Source organism: Falco peregrinus, chromosome 2 (genome assembly GCF_023634155.1).
Source record: "Falco peregrinus isolate bFalPer1 chromosome 2, bFalPer1.pri, whole genome shotgun sequence".
In the NCBI taxonomy this organism is placed as follows: Eukaryota; Metazoa; Chordata; class Aves; order Falconiformes; family Falconidae; genus Falco; species Falco peregrinus.
This window is the reverse complement of record NC_073722.1, coordinates 47,875,823-47,896,212: the sequence shown is the minus strand read 5'-3', so window position 1 is coordinate 47,896,212 and position 20,390 is coordinate 47,875,823. Positions and strand designations below refer to the sequence as shown.

Here is a 20,390-nt window from a genome sequence, read left to right as displayed (position 1 = left end):
TTCTTTTTCAAGCAAGTAAAACCAAGCAGCCTGCCATATAATCCTATTGAACATTAGCAGCTGCATGCCTGAAAACCAGACTGGATCGAAAATGGGATTCTCTCTATTTCTGTGTAAAATAATTTTCCACCTCTCTTTTCTGACCAAGAATCTATGGAATTAATAATGACAGGATATGGATGACCTTTAATTTGGTGAAAAACAGCCTTATGCCAATGATTTCCTTTACAGAAAGCGTGAAGTGGAAAAAAGTACAATATCAAAATGAAGTTTTTTCCATACGTTAAATGTCAAACCAGTAACAGTCAGTAGGGAACACTGAACACATCACAGTAACTCTTAAATTTCTCAACAGCAATTAGTTCCTAGACAACCTCACATCTACATGCTTTTCAGAATCTGCTCTAAAATACTTAATGGACATTTTTTCCACACAGACAGCTAGTAAAAGAACATGCATGTTTAATTACCTGCTCTAGGGAAGTACTGCAAAGATTGGTTAGTTCATGTTTCTACAGCAATCCAGAGCTCTTAAAAGAGCTCTTAAATTGTGCACTTTATCTTTCCTGCATTCTGTGAGATACTGTGCCAAAATTTAATTACATGATGGCACCATTAAGCATATTTCAAATATGCAATGAGGAAATAAAACACAGCAGATATTTTAAGACATAAAATGGCCCTTCCCCAAGGAGCAATGGTATTTCCCTAAAAATAGGCTTCTTACACTAAGTAGTTCTTGGATTCAACTGAACTAGCTTCTGAAGAAATAAACTGAACAATTTTGGACATTTCAGTACCAAAACTGATGAGACTTTACAGAAATTTCAAACCACACATTTAAGTAGCTAAACATACTGCCATATAATCTGTTTTCAAGCACTCCTCAAACGGGTTCAGAAACTAAACTCCTGTTACAGAAGATTAAACCACCAATGGTAGTAGATGCAAAGGTAAACATTTAGAAGAACATCAAACTTAGTGAAGTGATATTCATCAGAATCAGTGATATTCATCAGAATCATCACACACATCTGCACTGTTCTCCTTCATCACACCACATTAACACAGAACACTAATGCCAATTTCCTTGACTGTACTGACAACAGCTATTTCATCAGTGTTCCCACCAGTACTGAATTCAGGTTTTTTTGATTATTTCTTCAGAATACCACATAACAGAAGAGACTGCTTGTTAGTTGTACCTTAAGCACATACAGAAGCCAGCCTACCAAGCATTTTTAACCTCAGAATTACAGAGGGAACAGAAGTCTACCATTTGACTAATGCCTCAAATCTGGTAAAAAAAAAAAAAGAGCAGCACATACTCCTTGATAGGGACAATTTTTGATGCAAGATTTGAGTTGACTTCAACAACCCTAAAAAACCTCCCAACTAAAGGCTTTTCTGGAACTGATTCATATGAAATGACAATTCCTCAAAGAAAAAAAACAGCAGCTCCCTTGCTCAGTCTAAGAAAATACGATTTTAAAATGATGCTCTGAAATAGATCAGTATCTGATGTCTTTGTAATCACAAAGCAGGAAAATACATCATACACTTCTAGCAATACTGTTATGTCAATATCTTCAGAAAATTTTAAGAAGCATCTATTTATTTATGTTTGCACAACATATAGCACTGGAGTTGTGGTCTACTGAATACAGTGCATTTTTAATTAGTTTTCTGAAGTAAAACAGCATTACATGATGATAAGTCAGCCAATGCAACTTGCCTGCTTAAGTTCAATTCAGTACAAAAATTTAAAACAGACAACTTACAAAGTTGGTGCAGAACCATTATCTGCAAGGATCAGTCTGGGATGTTGCTGAATTGTAATAGGCGAGCTGGAACCTGATCCTGAACTTGCCGAAGACATGCTGGGTGGGCGGATCTCAGATAGATAATCCGGAGCAGAATCAATTTGTAGCGGTAACTGGTTAATGTGGATATCATCCGTTATAGGAGAATCCATGATGCCACATGTTAAAATGTGTGAAAGGCTGCAGTCATCACAAGTACATCTGTTCAAGAATTAAGATTACAGATTTTTATAACCTTATTGAACTAGTATTCAAAGTAATACTCTTTATTCCAGTAATATATCTCCTTTTTCGTCAAACAAGAAATTAATGATTTATTTTGATTTCATATTAAAAACATCAGCTCACCTTCTTCTATAATTACAGTTCGGACAGTCAGGCATGCTCAAACGTGATGACAGCATGTGTCTCATTGTGTCTGTGAAGTTGTTCTCCCCAGCTAGTGCTTTCTTGTTATTAAGCTGAAGTAAATTATAAAGGCAGTGTTTTAGTAGTGCAAGTCTTTCTATTAACAATTCAATGGCACATCATGATTAACAAGCTACATAATGAAAAACGGTTCTTTGGACAAAATATTTCAAAAGCAGAGTAATTCACAGTAACTTCATGAAGGTGGTGTTTTGATCATGACTGAAAAAAGGAAGTAACAAACAACAAACATTTGGCACCAAAACTCCTCAAAGATAAGTATGTTTCTGCTATGGAATAGTAAAGTGGCCAAGCCCATCTCCTTGACTCATTACTATGTGCATCTTGCATGGTATTTCTGCTGATGCACTCTGAACTTGAGCAGTTCTTGTCTTGTTCCAAGGTATTCGCAAAAGGACACTGCTGACAAATGTAGAGAGAATGCAAATTCAACCCTAGCTTGCAAAAAAGAATTAGGACTAATTCTGTAGCAACAATGGGATAGATCCCAGGAACAAAGTAGCTTTCCAAAACAGGACCTGACTGCATTAATGAAAAAATATAATTCAAATAACCTCCACCTGGCAGAGACCTATAATCCTGAAAGCACCTAATTTCATTAGATACAAACCTTAAATTAAACAAGGATGTGGCTATGCTTCCACTTCTACAGATGCCCAGACCTGATTCATACTAGAGCAGCCATGGACTTACAGCTCACTTAACCTCAATTAGGATCAAGGAAAAAAAGAATTCTTCCTCAAGTCCTCTGAGAAGCCCTGTATACCAGATGTTCTAAAGACAAGGTTAACACAGGCTTATGTTCCTTCTAGGTAAAAGTACTTACTGATGACTGCTTTCAGACACTGCCAATTTAAGCTTCAGTTTAAGTTTATTAAAATGTACTGTCATACTCTCTCTGGCTCATGACTAGTATTTCCTTCTGCACAGCGGTAAAGGAACAGAGACGTTCCCCATGCTCAGACTTGACTCTGGCCAAGTCGCACTGTACTTTTATGGAAAGCATGATACATATTCCAGCACTTCTAGGCTATAAAAGGGAGTACCATGTCTTAAACTGCAGATAATTTTATAAAAGTAGGAACTTCTACTGGCCCCTCTCTGGCTACAGCTTAAAAAAGGCAGATAGTTCTGCTCAGCCTTTTCCCCACAAAACAAATTTAAGAGCCATCTCCAGAGTCCTAACGGATGCAATCATGTGCCCTGCTACTGTGGCTTAACACTTCCCAGCTCTGCACACACAAGGGAATATGTTAAATTCTTGAACACAGTATTCTCTATCATGTACATCAAGGCAGCTCCATACTCAATGTATTGGCTGTTTCGGACCCCAGTCTAAGGCATCAAAAATTCCCCTTTTATTGTATAAAGTATTTTAACAACTGATTTTCAATCCTTAGACTATGGTGCTTACGTGTTTACCTTTTAGCAACTAAGATTACATACTATTATATACTCATCTTGGATTTTCTTTTCTGTGTCTTAGCTGACCAAATTTCATGCCTGGCATAGTTTAGAATTATATCACATAGAACTAGTACAATTACTACACTCATATGATTGCATCTTACAAATATACATGAAGCATTAGTATAACTTAGTATGGTATAAAAAAAAACCTACCTGCTCTTCAATAAAACGCTTCTGCTTAAAAAATTCCCAGTCTTCCTTTAGCATGCGTTGTTTTGTTTTCATTGCCATCTAAAACAGAATTTAAGAATTTAAGGAAAACTCATTGATTTAATCATAGAAAACCTATGCTGTTGTCAATCGGTCTATCAGTTTCATTAAACCTAGCTTGTCTATACTATTTTGAAAGTTCTTACATACTTAGTCAATATGAAGCATATTTTTTTTGCTAATCATTTGATTTGAGTCACTTAAACATAAGATATTAATATTAGTTTACATTATTTTTCAGCCAGATTTCTCCACTGTTATTCCTTACATTCATAATTCTTCTCATTAAATATTTTCATAGCATTTTCAATAAAATATGACTGGCATTAAATCCTCAACATGTCAGATCCACTAAAATCCATTTAAAATCTAGAAATACAGGACTGTCATCAAGGCCTTAACACAGGCTCAAGTGCAAACTCTGATGTCCCACATGTGGAACTAACCACACAATCAAAGAGTAAAAAAAAATAGTAGTGACCTAGACAAACACTATTTATCACTTTTGTTCCTCAATGTATTTCATGCCCATGGAAAAATATTTTGTAATCACTCGTCCCTGTATCACATCACCATAAACGTACATAAAGCCTGTAACCTTTTCGTACACAAATAATATTTTTTCTTATCTAGTAAAGCAATTCGCTCAGAGAAAGCGAAAAGCTTCCATGAATTTTAACACAGCAAAATGCGAGAACAGATCCTCTCTTGTTGTACCTTACAACATTTTAAGAGCACTACTTAATCAGTGAAGAAAAACTGCTATCTAGGCTATCTTTTACAGTCCTTCTTTTCAATTTACCTAATTAATTTTAAAAAATCTACCACCTTATAGAATATAGCAATTTGCTTCATAAAGATAAGTTAGTGACCCGAAGTCCAGTAGGTTATGCCACTAGCGATTTTTTTTCTTCCTTCAAAAGCATGCCTCCAGAAATTCATACTTGATCAAAAGTTTAAAGTCTCAGTGTTAACCCAAGTGTATTATTGCTATTATCATTACCTAACTTGGGAAAACAAAATTCTAAGCTGGGGATTTGAAACAGTATTAAATGGTAAAATTTTGCCTAATGAATTTCTGAAAGTCAGCAGCATGTAATTATAATTACTACTGTGGATTTTGGTTTCCTTTGCTCTAGTGAGGTTACATTAACTACAACAACAAAAAAAGGAGTTTATCATGTGCATGTGTGTTTTTTTAAAATAACAGCATACATTAAATACTCTTGAACCATTGATGCCATTTCTTAGACACACTAAAAGGTACTGCAGAGCCTGTGGCCAACAACATCAGAAATTCCACCCTGGCTATATTAGCAGTTTCTGAGAAACCTTGAGTTATATTTCAATATGGCAACACTCAGTAGCTTAGGTGCCCTGCCACCTAGCTAAATCCTCACCATCAGAGACAGCCACCTATATTTACTACACATTATAAGAGAAGACTTTAATGCCAAAGAATGACTTTTAAAACAGCCAGTGCATTAACTGGGAGCTGCCTATTCAAGCCTGCCAAGAAACTGTCAAATAAAACAGCATGGTTTAAGTCTTGGTACTCTTGAGTATTAATGGTAGCAGGGGCTGAAGCTAGTTTTCCTACTTCCAGCTTCCCAGTCTCTCCACTATCCCATGTCTGCAAGTATATCAAGTTACTGATTCCATAAAAAATTGGAAATCACTTCTCTCCCTCTTTCTTTTCCCCAATGAATACTTATTTCAGCAGAGCAAAGCAGCTGCAATACAAGCTACATCATTCACGCCCAAAAATTTTGCTAGCGAGTGGGAGATAAAAATCAAATGCCATCATAAGTAAAAATTTACATTTCAATCTTGCACATCTGCAATGAATACACTACCACTGCTACCCAATGGAGAAAAGAAGTCCACTAGCACCCTCTTTCTTCCTCCCTGTTTATTGAAGACCAAAAAGTATTTAAGATCCATCAGACAAGACATAGTAAAAGTGAGACAGACAGGTGAACAAGTACTTCCCATTCTAAAATAGATTTCATCATGCAAAAAAAGCCAGCAGTTTTGGTCAGAACTGACACATACCACTAGATCACCTATGATAACTGTGATGTTCATACATACATCACAAGATGCTTGTTGCTTCCAAAAAATGCCCTGTATAGAATGTGAATAGCATATTTGAGCATCCCAAATTACACCTGTCAACCTAATCTATTTTCCTACCCTGTTTCACTAGAAATAATAACATTAATTCCTCTTATCACAAACTCTCAAGCACCCAAAAATAGTGAGCATTTCAATTATTTATACAGTCACCATAAAGACAAAAAACCATTATGGCTGTACAACACTTTTTTCTATTAAGTTGTCCAGGACTGTTAAAAAAAATAAAATAATCACACACAAATATGGAGAGACAAGCAAGAAGCTCTTCGTGGGCTCTTGTAGAGCTGGGCAAAGCTATTTCTATATTCCTTTCTTCCGTGGGAGCCAGCAGTAAAAAAAAGGAAATACTTTCACACATATGACTATCTAGCCACTACTTATAGAAATGATCCAGATATACTTAGGACCTCCTAAGTAAAATATAGTCTAAATTTGCCAAGAGAAACAGGATCTGGAGGTACAAGCTGCATACATTTAAACTCTCTGGTATTCCAGATACCCTAAACATCTTCCTCAGATTTTAACATGTGATGAATACACGTGCTGATATGAATGAATTCTTATTCTGAATTTTATTACAGCAGCGTATCAAATTACATGTCTGAGCATGACACAGCTGTCTTACGCAGTCTTTAAAAAAAGGTATTGTATTGCTTGCAAAAGTATTCACCTTTTTCTCCAAGAAGTAGTAACATACCATACCATACCGGAGGGTCCATTAATTATCTCTGCTGATGCCCTGTCTAAAATTTTGGGTATAGTTCCACAGCAGATAAATGAGGACCACTCTTAGGTTTTCCTCTGTGATGCTCTCTCTTTAAACCTTTGATACACTTGCAATAAAACTTCACAGTTTTCTTAAGCCAAGAGGCAGCAAATAATGAATACACATTCGCTGTTAAGATCTACAGTTTCCATAGTAGCCCAGCTTTCTGAATTCTATCTAGTTGACAAAAATATTGCTTGCAAATTCAGGTAAATGGTCATACTGAATCATGTGTTTTTGATCAAGAGTATAACCACAGGTAATAATCAACATGGGGCGTAAAGCATGACTGTGAAAATGCTTTTTCTACATGTAAATACCAATATAAGTATCAGTATCTCCTTTAAAATCTAATAGTTTAAGGTTTGGAATTGTTTCTCCTACACAGCCCCCTTGCAGTGGTGGTTTTTTTTGTCATTAGGAAGAAGTCATCACATTAAGTTTCCCCAAATGGTAAAAAGGTTTATGTTTGCATCAGGATGCAGGCTTCACTGAGCAGATAAAATGCTCCAAGACAGTAGTTGTGGTAGTTGCATGGTCACTTGATACAGAAAAATATGAAAATAAATCAGTTAGAAGTTGATTTTGAAGTGGTACAGATCAACCAGTCAGAAGCCTGATATGAATGTGACTCTACAGAAATTCCATCTTTTAGAAAAATAAAGCAAATGAAGTGAACTGGGCTCCCTTTCTTACTGTAGACGCAGTATCAGACAGCCACGACACCCTGACACCATGGGGAAGGTTACTTCTAGTAGCAGAAAATGTGAGATGATGAAATTTTACTGAGATCTCATCAAATATTTAGGTGCATGAAAGCAGCCAGACCAAGAAAAAACTTGGTTTTCTGTAACTAATAGCTCACAGATGCAGACTCCAAATATAGAACGATCTCTAAAAGTAAGATTAGTTATGTCCTGTCTCCATCTTGAGGGTACTGGAATTAACAGTAAAAGTTCACTTACATCTTCATCACAGGGAACAGCTTCTGAAAGGCGTTTACAGTGTACTATAAGACTTCAAAATAAATATGTTATCTATAGGAGTAATGTTGCATTACTAGGTCTCAAATCGGATCTCCATACTCCTAATGCTCATAAAACTTCAAAATTTAAGAATAAGGTCTATACAATTCTGTATCTTCAGATATTTCAGAACACATTCTTTCTTCTACTATACTTAAGATAAAATTAAACAGTTTTCAATACCTTATCCTGAGGTGTTTTAAAAAAAATTACTCAAGTGCTTTAAACATGAAATAAAAAGCACATGAGCAATTTCGGAAGAGTATAAACAACCACTTGCAAAATAAACAGCTATTTTTCTGAAAATTAAGCTCTTGATAATGTAGGAGTCACCAGAACAATGCGATTATTTTCTGAAACACAGCACAAACTCAGAAGAATCAGCTATCAGTACCTATACTTAATTAAAAAAGGATAACTTCAGCGGTTGCAGATACTTACGTAGTGAGACTCCAGAGTTTTGATTTTGACACCTGTACCAAGGTCATCATCACACAACACAACATGCAATAGCTTTTAAAAGCAATCTCCGAATTTCATTTAGTGCAGTTACTATTTTGGAAGCTTAGGGATTTTTATGGGGTGGGGTGGGTTTTTTTTTTCCTTTTCACAGTGACATCTACAAAAAAAAGTTTCAGGTTACTGTGCTATGGGTAATTTGCAGGCCAAAGAAATTAAAAAGTGTTCACAGAACCTCTCTATATGATGGCACAACAACCTGCTTCAACGATTTGAAGATGTTTCTGTAACAATCATCACTACATATTGGTATGTTTGTGTTCTTTCCTATTCTGAAAGACTGACATCAATGAGAAAGTCCCATTTGTTGCTTCAAAGCTCTGGATAAAACTACCACAGAAACTCTTTTGCTGGAGGCACAGGCTTGATTATGTAGGAAGCAGCTGATGCAGTCTTGAGACTGTCTACATGATTCTTACCTGTTCATCAACATAATCATCTATTCTTTTCTGGCATTCAAGCCATGCTTCAGCAACTTGACCCATTTCCTGTTCCAGCTGATGATACCTTTGTAGCAAGGTACTATACATATCTTCACTACAGGAATCGTGTGTTGTTCCAAGCCTGAAAGTTCAAATAGCACTTGTTACAGAAGAGACATTTCACTGACATTTTGCACACTTTTAAGTTCTACCAGCCCAAAAAGTGTTGTTTAAGTGCAGTTACGGATACAGCTAGGCTCATATCGCTGCTTGTATCCCAAATATGAGTATTTTCAGTCGTTTTTAAAAAAAAATATCCAACAATTACTTGTTCCAATGTTCTGTAACCAGCAATAGCAATAATGTGGGAAGTGCAACATTTCTAGAACCTCTTTCCCACGAGCAACCAGATGTCAAACCTACTGGGCTGTGTTTATTCAAATTTTGTTGCTTGAAATATTTATCCTTCCAAATTCTATGGGCTAAATATACACGTTGACTATTTACTGAAGAACTACATAGTAAAAATAAAGACAGAAGCTTGTTAATCAGAACTCTCATGATCAATGCTAAAAAAGATTACTACACAAGTCACAGCTCCAGCTGGGATAAGTGCTGTAGAATGAAGCAAGTGAGATAATTTGGTTGCATGCGGTTATCTACCATGACTTCAGCAGCATCAAGTTCAAAATGTGGTTATGCCGTTCACTGATGACTGTCTCTGTAAGGAACTCCAGAAATAGGAGACTGCCCTAAAACAGATCTACCTCCCCTTTCTACTACCACATTTTTCTATAGCAAATTCCTTTTAAAAAAATCTATTAAAGCACATCACGATTCTTAAGTAAATAAGCAAACCCACAACATCTTGACTTCAGAAATAAAAAGACAAAATTCTACTCAAAACTGTTCTATTCAATTCTATGTGTGTTTAAAGCACATTGAATTGTAATGACCTGTAAATTGACACAAATAAACTGAAGCTTTTCAATATTTCTCATACTTGGTAATTAAGATGAAACTGGACGGTAGTTAATCAGGCACACAGAGGTTGTATAGCGACTCAAAGCCAGTACCAAGTAACAAAAGTTAACCATCTCCAAATTTTATATTTAAGCCCAGTTCCAGCATTTTAGGGAGGTCTGTTATAGATTTCCATTACAACAGGAAATCAACCTAAGAACTACACCGCTCTGCCTATCATCTGCCAAAGAACTGAGCCCTTAATTTGAATGTGGCAATTAAGTATAATGAAGAGCTAAGCAAACAGACAACTCAGTAAGCATTAAAGTTACAGCTGTTAGCATGAGGATGCCAATAAATTCAGTTTGGTTTGGTTTGTTGGTTTTGCCCAGAACCTGCAACATAACCACTTCAGAAGGGTGCATAAGCAATTCTGCACATTAAAGACTTGGAAAGTCCCTGTTTGGTAGAATACAAAAAGCATTTTAAGGTTAGGATACAACACTTCCACACTACTAGTGCAAACAGTGTCAATTCCTGTTACTAGATCACAATTTACTACTTGAAGCCTGCATTTTTGGTATTATGCAATTATGTGAAATACTGATCCCTACTGTACAAAAGTCAAGAACTTATTCTCGTAACTGCTGCTGAGTAGTGCTATTGTTTCAAACACTAGTCATGCACAGAGTCTTTTTTCAATGCGCTCTCAAGTCAGAGGCAAAAGAATTTCACTTTTATAAATTTAGATTAGCAATACAACAGCATTTATGGTTTCAATTTTTATTGTGTTGAACATGCTACTAATAAACACACTTTCACCCCCCAAGGCAAGTACAAAGCAACAACCTAGGCAATATTTCAGTCCTGTAAACAGAGATGGAATATATTCCGGGACTGTACCAAAAAAAGGTTAATAAAAAGCATCACATACAGAGAACTTAAGAATTGCTTACTTTACAGTAACCAAATCTTTCAAAGCATACCTGTTGATATAGATCCTACTGCATGCCTGCATATCTTCAAATCACAGAATCATTTAGGTTGGCAAATACCTTTGAGATCATCAAGTCCAACTGTTAACCCAGGACTGCCAAGTCTGTCACTAAACCACATCCCTAAGCACCACATCTATACCTCCAGGAACAGCAATTCCACCACCTCCATGGGCAGCCTGTTCCAATGCTTGAATCACCCTTTCAGTAAATAAGTTTTTCCTAATATCCAATCTAAACCTCCCCTGGTGGAACCGGAGACCATTTCCTCTTGTCCTGCTGTCACTTCTTATCTGGGCGAAGAGATGGACCCCCACCCACCTACAACCTCCTGTCAGGTAGCTGCAGAGAACAACAAGGTCCCCCCTGAGCCTCCTTTTCTCCAGGCTGAACACCCCCAGTTCCCTCAGCCACCCTTCATCAGACTTGTGCTCCAGACCCTTCACCAGCTCCATTAATGATCTTCTTCGGTGGAAGTTACCTTCCACACACTGCAGGAGCCTCCTAGATTGTTTCCTCTCCACTGTGTTTTATTTCCAGCAGACAGCTGGTAAGTTCAAGTCCCCCATGAGAACAAGGGCTAATGATCTTGAGACTTTTCCCAGCTGCTGACAGAGTGTTTCATCTGCCTGTTCATCCTGGTTGGTGGTCTATAACAGACTCCCACCAGCATACCATCCTTGTAGGCCCTCCCCCTGATTCTTACCTATACACAATTCTGCTGTCACCATCATTCACCTATAGGGAGTTGAAACACTTCCCGACATACAGAGCTACCCTGCCACCTCTCCCTCCTTGTCTATCCCTTCTGAAGGGTTTGTGGCCATCCATTGCAGCACTACAGTCCTGAGTTTACCCACCATGTTTCTGTGATGCTGATTATGACCTGGTCTTCCTGATACACAATAGCTTCCAGCTCCTCCTGCTGCCGACACTTCAGGCATTGGCACCAATGCACTTCAGCTGTGCTATCAATCTCACCTGCAACCCTGGCATGCCACCCCCAGGCTCACCTCTAATGAGCTTGGTTTTATTTCCTTCCCCCTTTGAATCGAGTTTAAAGCTCTCTTGATGAGTCCTGCTAACTCCTGACCTAGGATCCTTTTCTCCCTTTGAGACAAGTGAACCCTATCTGTTGCCATCACATCTGGTGCCATGTAAACTGACCCATGATCAAAAAAAGCCCTGAAACACAGCTGTTGACGCTAGGCCCAGAGCCAGGTATTGATCTGTGTGATCTTCTGATGACACATCCCATCCTTCCCTGCAACTGGCAGGATAGAAGAAAACACTCATGCTCTTGATACCTCAACCAGCAGCCCCAAGGCCCTGAGGTCTCTCTTGATTGCCCTCAAGACTTCTTGTAATTTGGAATTCATCATTGCCCACCTGGAAGAGCAGTAATGGGTAATAATCAGAATGCCATACTAGACAAGGGACTTTTCTAGTAACCTCCCTCACCCACGCGCCAGCGAGGCAGCAGACTTCCCGGTGGGTTGGGTCTGATTGGCATATCCCTCTTCCTCTCAGAGTGGAGTCACCGATGGCAACGACCTTTCTTTTCTTCCTAGCAGAACTGGGTGGAATGTGTGGGGTTGACTGACTCACTAGGTAACTTTAACCTGGCTAGGATTTCATCCATATCATCATTTTCCTTCAGGTTCCAGAGCTGCCTATCTATTGTAAAGAGGTACCCAGAAAGGTCAAGTTGGTTGGGGGGTGATTCGCCTGCTGCCCTGAGCAGGGACCTGTTTCCATTCCTCCCCATCACTTAGGGACCTTTCCATCTGCCTGAAGGCGAGTAGGCAGGAGAGTCTGCTTTTTGTTCTGTGCCCTTCCCATTCATTTGTCTCAGCTATGGGAGTGGGTCCACCAACCTATCTCACTCTCACACTTCCTGATACTCCTTAACCTTTCTACTTCCCCTTTCAGCTCTGCCACCAGGCTGAGCAGATCATCCACCTGGTCACACCTCACACAGCTGTTACATCTGCTGCACTTTGGTAGCAGTGACAGGCTCAGGCACTCCCTGCTGCTTGTGACCTGGACAGCTGCACGTTTATGTGGGAGCTCCATCTGGGTTGCCACACGCCTCCTGACACTGGTTTTTGGCCAAGTGGAAACCACAGCTAGGTTACTCCAGAGGGCACAGTGACCACTATTGAAGCTCACCTCTTTGAGCCATTAGTGGGACAGTGCCCTTCCTGCACAAACTGGCACACTACATTCTGTTTGTCTGCTCTGTTTGCTGTGCTTCTGGTTGCTCAGGCTCTTGGGGGGCTGCTTTTGTACATATGCAGATTTAGCCATCTTCACTCCTGGTCCTGCCTGCTCTGAGTCCTGAGTCACAGCTGTCACTCATCAGGGTCTCAATGCTTCCTGCCGGGGGGCAAGGAGATGAACCACCCTGTCACAGCACTCTCAAAACTAGCCAGCTTCAACAAGGTCTTTTACCATCATATACCAAGTTAACTTCCATAAGTAGTTGGCATGCCTTGTCCCAACAGGGCCACCAATCCCCCACAAGGCCTCAAAGGTCCATCTACTGTTCGTGCTGTTTCCTCATGCTCATCAAGCCAGACCCTTTGCCTCTCACCCCTACTGCCTTCTCCTAGTCCCTCCTCATCCAGGGCACACTCTCTCTCCTCCCCTTCCAGATCTCTCTCCGTTGGCTGCTCCCCTTCGAGCTATTTAATCACTTAGCAGGAACTGGCCACAGCTGCACCTTATCTACATCAGCCAAACCACCGTCCCTGAAGCCAGCCCACAGCAGTGTATTATCCATGTTAATTAACCCACCTTCATTCCTCTACACCACCCCACTCCCCCCTCACTTCTCAGTAGTCCCTCTGCACATTCCTCCACTCCAGAGCACCTTTGCTGCAGTAGCATGCCTCACAAACTTCACTGAAATAGCCATCTTGATCAGGAACCCAGAATTTTTTGGTGAACAGCATATAACCAAAGCTACCCATATACCCTGAGCACTGTCCCGTCCCATACAGGGAAAGCAAATAGGACAGAAAACCCCCAGGTATCAGTTACTTCATTACCAAACCCCAACAAAGCAGTCCACTGAATGTAGGAGGCATGTCAGTGGTAGGATGTAAACAAAAGCACCTTAACCCTAAGTTATAAGAAACTTTTCATATAGACACCTTCATTAGGAAGTACTAGTCACTAACCTATGAAAGGACTGGATTTCCTTACATACTGATTATAAAAATACAGCTTTATGAAATGCTGCATCTGATCTAGAAATCTCACTGATTAATCTCACTGATAAATTAACTCTTGTTAAGGATAGGGACAGTTCTTACAGCTGGTCTGCAGACTGTACAACTGAGTACGCCTCCTATACAAACCAGAGGCACTGACTAGGTAGCAGAACAAGATACAACACACTTAAGACCCTGTTAGTTTACCCTGAGTAGAAGACCAGTCCTGTGAAGAGACTTCAGACACAGCTGATCTCATATCAGTTAATAACCTTCATCCCCACAAAACTGCTATGTTTAAACCTCCCTAACTGAGCATGTCTCCTAGTCTGACATCGGATAAACACCCTTGGAAATAATCACAACACACCAACTATATATTTTCAAAAAGTCAGAGATACACAAAAGATTTAGTGATTTAAATAAGGGATGAGCGAAAGGGTGAACACCTCAGTAAGGCTGAGACGCCAAAATGCCATTTCACATTTCTTCCTCAGGAAAAGAAAACAACAAGGCCAACGCTCCTCTGTAAAGAAACTCTGGCAACACCTTCTCCGCTGCATGCAAATGATTTTCTACTGACCAAATGATTAGGGGACTAGGCTGATCCCTCTTCTCCATGTGAGGCCTGTGTGATGGAATGTTTCTCCACCAGTTCCCAATGGAAGTCAGATTATCCTTGAGAAAAATTTTCCAGGGAAGGCTACCTAATTCTCTTACTTCAAGACCCAGAGAACTCAGCAGTAAAATCCTGGGAGTCCGTGAAAACAGACATAACCTACGTTTACCAAAGAAAAACAAGACATACACTGTATAAACCAGAAACCATGGAACAGGAAGCTTGTGCTGAACCTCTCCTTTCCAAAACACTTATGTCAATCAACAGCCTTAAAGCTATCTACCATACACAGATGTATGGAAAATAAATTCCTGCAAGAAGAGATTCTGACTTCATCATATTTAAGCCTTGAAGTTAGCTGTCACTGCAGTGAAGTTCTGCAGAGGAACACCTTCTGTTGCTCAGACTTCAATGGCACTAGCACTTAAGAACAACAGGTAAATGAAAACCTTTTGTTAAAAAATGACCATACGCTTCACTAAGACGTTCTCAGCTCTGCAGATGAAGGCAATATAAACTGTCTTGATATAGGCAGGATTGCTGGATAAGACGCAGAGAAGCCTTATCAGAAAGCATGGAGATGATTGAGGGATACTGTGTCAGTGACAGTGGTACTGGGAAGTCAAACACAGATCACTGGGAAAATATGCCACTGAAGAACATCCTACTAAGCACAGCAACAGATTTACCTGCCTGGAGAGAAGGAAAAAAAAAAAGAAAAAAGAAAACAAAAAAACCCTTTTCAGTACTAACACAGTTTCATGTAAACCAATTAGACAAATTATTCTGAGGGACCTTAGACTTCTTGCTGAGCTTGAAGACTATTAAGCTTTCTTGCCTTTTCTGGCTTTCCTTTCTAGTATCTCCTAGCAAAAGGAGAACTCATCAGAAATTTCTTTATTCACTGTGAGCAACATCTCTTGTGACAGACTTATTCAAACTGATCTTGCACCATGGAAAAACATGCAAGACAATACCTTTAGAACACATGTATACATGTCTCCATTAGAAACAAAACCGAGAGGTCAACACAAACCATCCATGACTGTACTTTACAAATGTTCAGACACTAGATAAAGAATAGAGTTTCTGTGAATTAATACCTCTTTCCCCAGAAAACCCAAACACTCTGCATGTACACAAATTATAAACAGAGCAACCTTACTAACAAAATACACATTCTAAAGCCCCAGGATACACAATATGCCATCAGACCTACAAGCATATAGCAAAGGATTTTGTTTCTTTTGCTTTCTCCAATAAAAAGATTACTTAAAACTCCAAATGGAGCTATTTGTGCGCTGTGACAAACATGAAGGTACTGAGGCTTTAATTTGCTTGTAGAGCTGTAAAGACAGTAGCAATGCCTGATAACAATACTATTCAGTCGTATCATCAGCACTTTCATAGGATGCTGTCATTTTACTAGGTGATCTACAAATAAGCAGATTAGTGCAGCAATTCTTCTGACAAGCAAGTTTTGACTGCTCAATCAACAATACTGTTTTCAAGACAGATCAACAAGGAATTTTACCGATTACATTGTAGAAGCAGCAGAGATTTTTTTTTCTGTTTTGTTTTAAAGGCTGTGATTGCAAACATGGCTTTTCATTTCTCCTTTAAATTACAAAAGAAAAATTAATCTCTACCTTAGCTGTGACACCAACGTTGGCAAGCTATTCTGCAGGAGTGGCTCAGAAAATACCAGATTTTCAAACAGATGCTTATTGTGCAATTCCCATGTCACCTGAAATTTCTTCAAATGCTCATTTTCCTGTAACAAAAAAAAACAATCAGAAATAAGACAGGGTTAGAAAATAAAAATAACAAATTCTGTCTAATGCAAGATATTTTTTTTTTTAAAAATAGTTTCCAACCTACAGGCCGGATTGTCCAGCTCAGTTCTTACCCAGTTTAAATACCCAGAAACTCAGAATTTAAGTAATTAATGACTTAATCATAGCTTCATTCCTTGTTTTTCTAAATTTTCATGGAGTAGAAGAAAAAGGAAAATCAGACTAAGCTGTTGAAAGCTTCCATTTGTTTCTGCAATGAAAAAAGTATTTTATCATCTGAACCAGTTATTCTCGGGTTTTCTTGTCAAACCATTGTCTGTCTGTGATTATTTTTCAGTTCTTCGAGATCATCTAGTAACAGACATATAATTGCAAGCTATAATATTTATTCAAAATAGACATAAATTAAGTGAACAGTTCTCTCCAAGTACAGCTTCAAAAACTAAGTTTTCTAAACAGACAAGAGACCAAGATCCTACTTCTCTAGTAAGCAGAACGGTTTTCTATTTTATGTGATTTAACACATAATTGTATGTAATTTTACAAGACCTAAGACTCAAATCTATTATTGTGAAACCATAAGAATCTATGACAGGTATAATATTATCTCAGGTCAGTAAGTTTTCCCACATACAGCCAGTGGTATGCAGGTTTTCTGTACTAGGACTCCCACACACAGCAAAATTAAATACAAGTGTTCTGGCTATCCAATCAGCAAGTGAGCTCTATATACTATAACCCTGAGTACCCAGAAATATCAGAATACTCTGGAATGTCAAAGTTTTCTTAAGCATAATGGCTTAAAAACCAAATACATATTTATATCAGACCTAAACACAACACTATCAGTATTCAAAAAGACAATCAAGTTTGGAGTTTTATTACTAAAGAAGGGTAGGCGGGGTTTGGTTTTTTTCTTGAGTTGCACAAGACACATGTACCCTTTCATTTTTAATACTATGTCTTCCAAATATTTCAAGCTTCTATAAATGGCTAATAATTTTTCAAGTGTCAACACTGAGAAAGGTTGATTTTCTAAGCAATTTCAATATGCTGTGAACAGTCAACACATCTACAAAATCTTGTATATCGTATTGTGCAGCTTACTGTATTTCTCACAAAGAAATACCAGGCAAGTTTTCCCTTTCAGTCTGCTATCCTGTTTACTCAAGGGTTCTTCGGTACTGATCACAGTCTTCCCAGCTTGCTTTCAGTATAATCTGTCATTCCTTGGCGGGCACAAGGTGTTAGCTCCTGCTCTTGAACTTCACTAATTAGAGCTGGATTCCTTTGAAAGGAAAGACAACTGTTCCTAATTTCATTGAGAAAGTAGCTCCTCATAGATGGAGGTTCAAGGCATTACACACCTCTGTACAGCATGCTCTGTGCAAAGATTTCACCTTTAAAAGGAAGGCTGCACTACGTTTAGAGATCTTAACTGCCTTTTATGTATTTCACCTGAAAAGATGCCTTCTTCCATACTGCACTGGCATCTTGAGAGAAAACAGCCACGCACACTGAAAAGGCTAGCAACCCTACTACCTGTACTGAAAGCTGTGACATATTTAATAACCTTTTTAATAAAAGGATTAGTAAGTCTAAGAAATGTATCATAAGAGTCAGTATCCCACGTTCTCACACTTCAGCTTCTGAATGTCAAAGCTTAGTAGAAAGAAGTTTTCAGTACTTAGTGGGCTTCATAAGGAATAGGACAAGTTAAGTTTGGGGTATTTTGTGTCTTATGCTCCGTTTTTTAAAAGAGAATAGAAACACTGTGTAACTTTGAATTTTGTAAGAAAAGGAATATATTAGGGAGTTCAAAATCCATCTCTTCATGACCATTATCTCAACCTCTCATACCTGCTAAGTTTCTGTGACTACTAGTTCACAATAATAACTGGGGGGGGGGGAGAGGGAATTAAAATATTATTTCCTAATCAGCTATGCAATTCTGGCACTAATGGGTTCACTATTGGTAGATCTACTTTGAGAAAGGTAACATTTGTACTCTTAATTCATCTGCTTTTCAGTTGAATAAATTTCTAAGTTCCAATGCGGATCAACCTGAAGAGCAATCTTCTCTCAAGCACCTTGTTAGAGGCTTGATGACTATTAAAAGCAGCCAATTAGCTAGAGATGGCAGTGACCTCACATTTGTATCCAAGTAATAAAGCTGGGGAAGACAATACAGAAGCAGCAAATGCAGACCATCGACAACAGAAAAAAGCATCAGATATGCTCAAGTTACTTAACAGAAAGATCTTCCTGCTTTGCCAATTCAATTGCATTAACAGCCCTACCTCAGTAATGACACTCTGATTCCCCTCCATTTTATGTTTCACCTGTAGCTATCATAGTCTCGTTACTGCCTATTCTTTTCTTCTCTTTATACACCTAGTGTGTCACTTTCAGCTAATTGGCAATAAACCCCAAATTTACCAGTTTATCCGCCTTTTTTTTTTCCTTGCACAAAGTTTACACAAGAGAAGGGATGTACAGGATAAGGTCAGCAGCAAAGGATGAACAGGAAAGGATTATTAAAAAATCCAGTATTAATAACCTTCTCAACCCTTAAAACAGAACTACAGAATGTTTACTGTATTACTCACTCATGATAGACAGTTACTCCGAGATTAAGGCTACTGTTAACTTTCTACCTGACAATATAATCCCACATCCAACATCACAATCAGCTAACAAAAAAAAGCATTTAGTGAAGTCCAAGAATTTTAGAAGTAATAAATAACATAGCAGACACATTGAGGCAAGAGATCATTTTTTCAAGTAGCCACTCCTGCCTATAAGTGAAAAGAAAATTGAACATAGAAAAATTGAATTTAGTTGTACTCATAAAAGTCTGAGTCCTTTGAACATGTTGTCAAACAGACCATTAAAGACTAACAAAGACGTGTTTCCCACATTTTCAAAGGCATTATCTAACATTTTGTAGATAGAAATAAAGATTAGTTTCAGAACAGGTGCCAGAAACAGCATCCCACCTATTTCTTTACAAAGGATAATATAATCAATTCACTTTAAGAGATGCCTAATGTACATTCCTGAAGAATTAAATTTGCATTTTCAGAGTTTCCCTGTCTCTAAGCATGCACACACAAAAAAAACCTTACATTTTACAAACCACAGAAGACATCTAAAAAAGCCTGGAACAGCTCTGCTAGCATGACCCCTAGCAAGTAGAAGCGTATGTTATTTTTCCACTCTTACCAGAGTAACTAGAAAGGCGCTGATTGTACATGCTGCCTGACAGAGTGCACTGTATTCTTCAAGGAGGAGTGAGATGAACTGATGTGCCTGTGGTGGCCCTTGTATTGCTAATGTTGATGCAACTTTAGATCCCAGTGACAAGTGTCTGAGCAGACGAACCTTCATTTCAAGCACATATTCTCTAGCTTGCTGTTCCAACCGCTGGTAAAGCTGATATGGATCTCTTTCACAAAGCCTGTATTTTTAGAATATTTGTGACAAAAAAAAAAAAAGCATATAACCAACAATTTTCACTTTCCTAAAAATATTTACCAGTTACCATCACTGTCATAAAAAAAAAAAAAAAAAAAAAAGGGGCTAGCGTTTACGTAACTACCTTAAATCTGGGAGAACACAGTCCAGTTCCCTACTTTTACATGGTGGAACTGAGCTCCTGTGCAGCTTTAGGACAAGGATGCTTGCACACCTGAGGAACAAATAAATTTAGGACCTTGGTATTTCACTTCAACTTCTGAGCTAGAAGTATCTTTACTCAATTTGCATACAACCCTACAGATACCTCGACTCTTAAGAGAGGCTTCTTTACAACTTCTCCACGTTCTTACATACAGTCCTAGTAAAAGTCCCAGCTGGAACAGCCAGACCTAGGCCAGACTAATATCCTGTAGAAGGACAGGCATTTACTTCAAGCCATTGAGGGAGCTTGACCCGCTAGGCAGCCAGAACATGCCTAAATACATACTGCACAGACTGGACTCGGTGACTGCTTTC

General features: G+C 38.5%; 1 protein-coding gene across 3 annotated transcripts in view; it reads right to left on the bottom strand.

Moving 5' to 3' along the window:
- FAM193A (family with sequence similarity 193 member A) overlaps positions 1–20,390 on the bottom strand; it is a 90,390-nt gene that overhangs the window by 28,506 nt on the left and 41,494 nt on the right. For 2 of the 3 annotated variants that reach the window (XM_055795718.1, XM_055795720.1), the window contains exons 6-11: positions 19,620–19,854; positions 16,248–16,372; positions 8,801–8,945; positions 3,876–3,953; positions 2,172–2,284; positions 1,782–2,024 (exon numbers count right to left, since the gene is read on the bottom strand). In XM_055795718.1, the coding sequence (XP_055651693.1) occupies positions 1,782–2,024; positions 2,172–2,284; positions 3,876–3,953; positions 8,801–8,945; positions 16,248–16,372; positions 19,620–19,854 (939 nt within the window). The remainder of the gene's footprint in view (positions 1–1,781; positions 2,025–2,171; positions 2,285–3,875; positions 3,954–8,800; positions 8,946–16,247; positions 16,373–19,619; positions 19,855–20,390) is intronic. The other variant, XM_055795719.1, reaches the window with a different exon arrangement.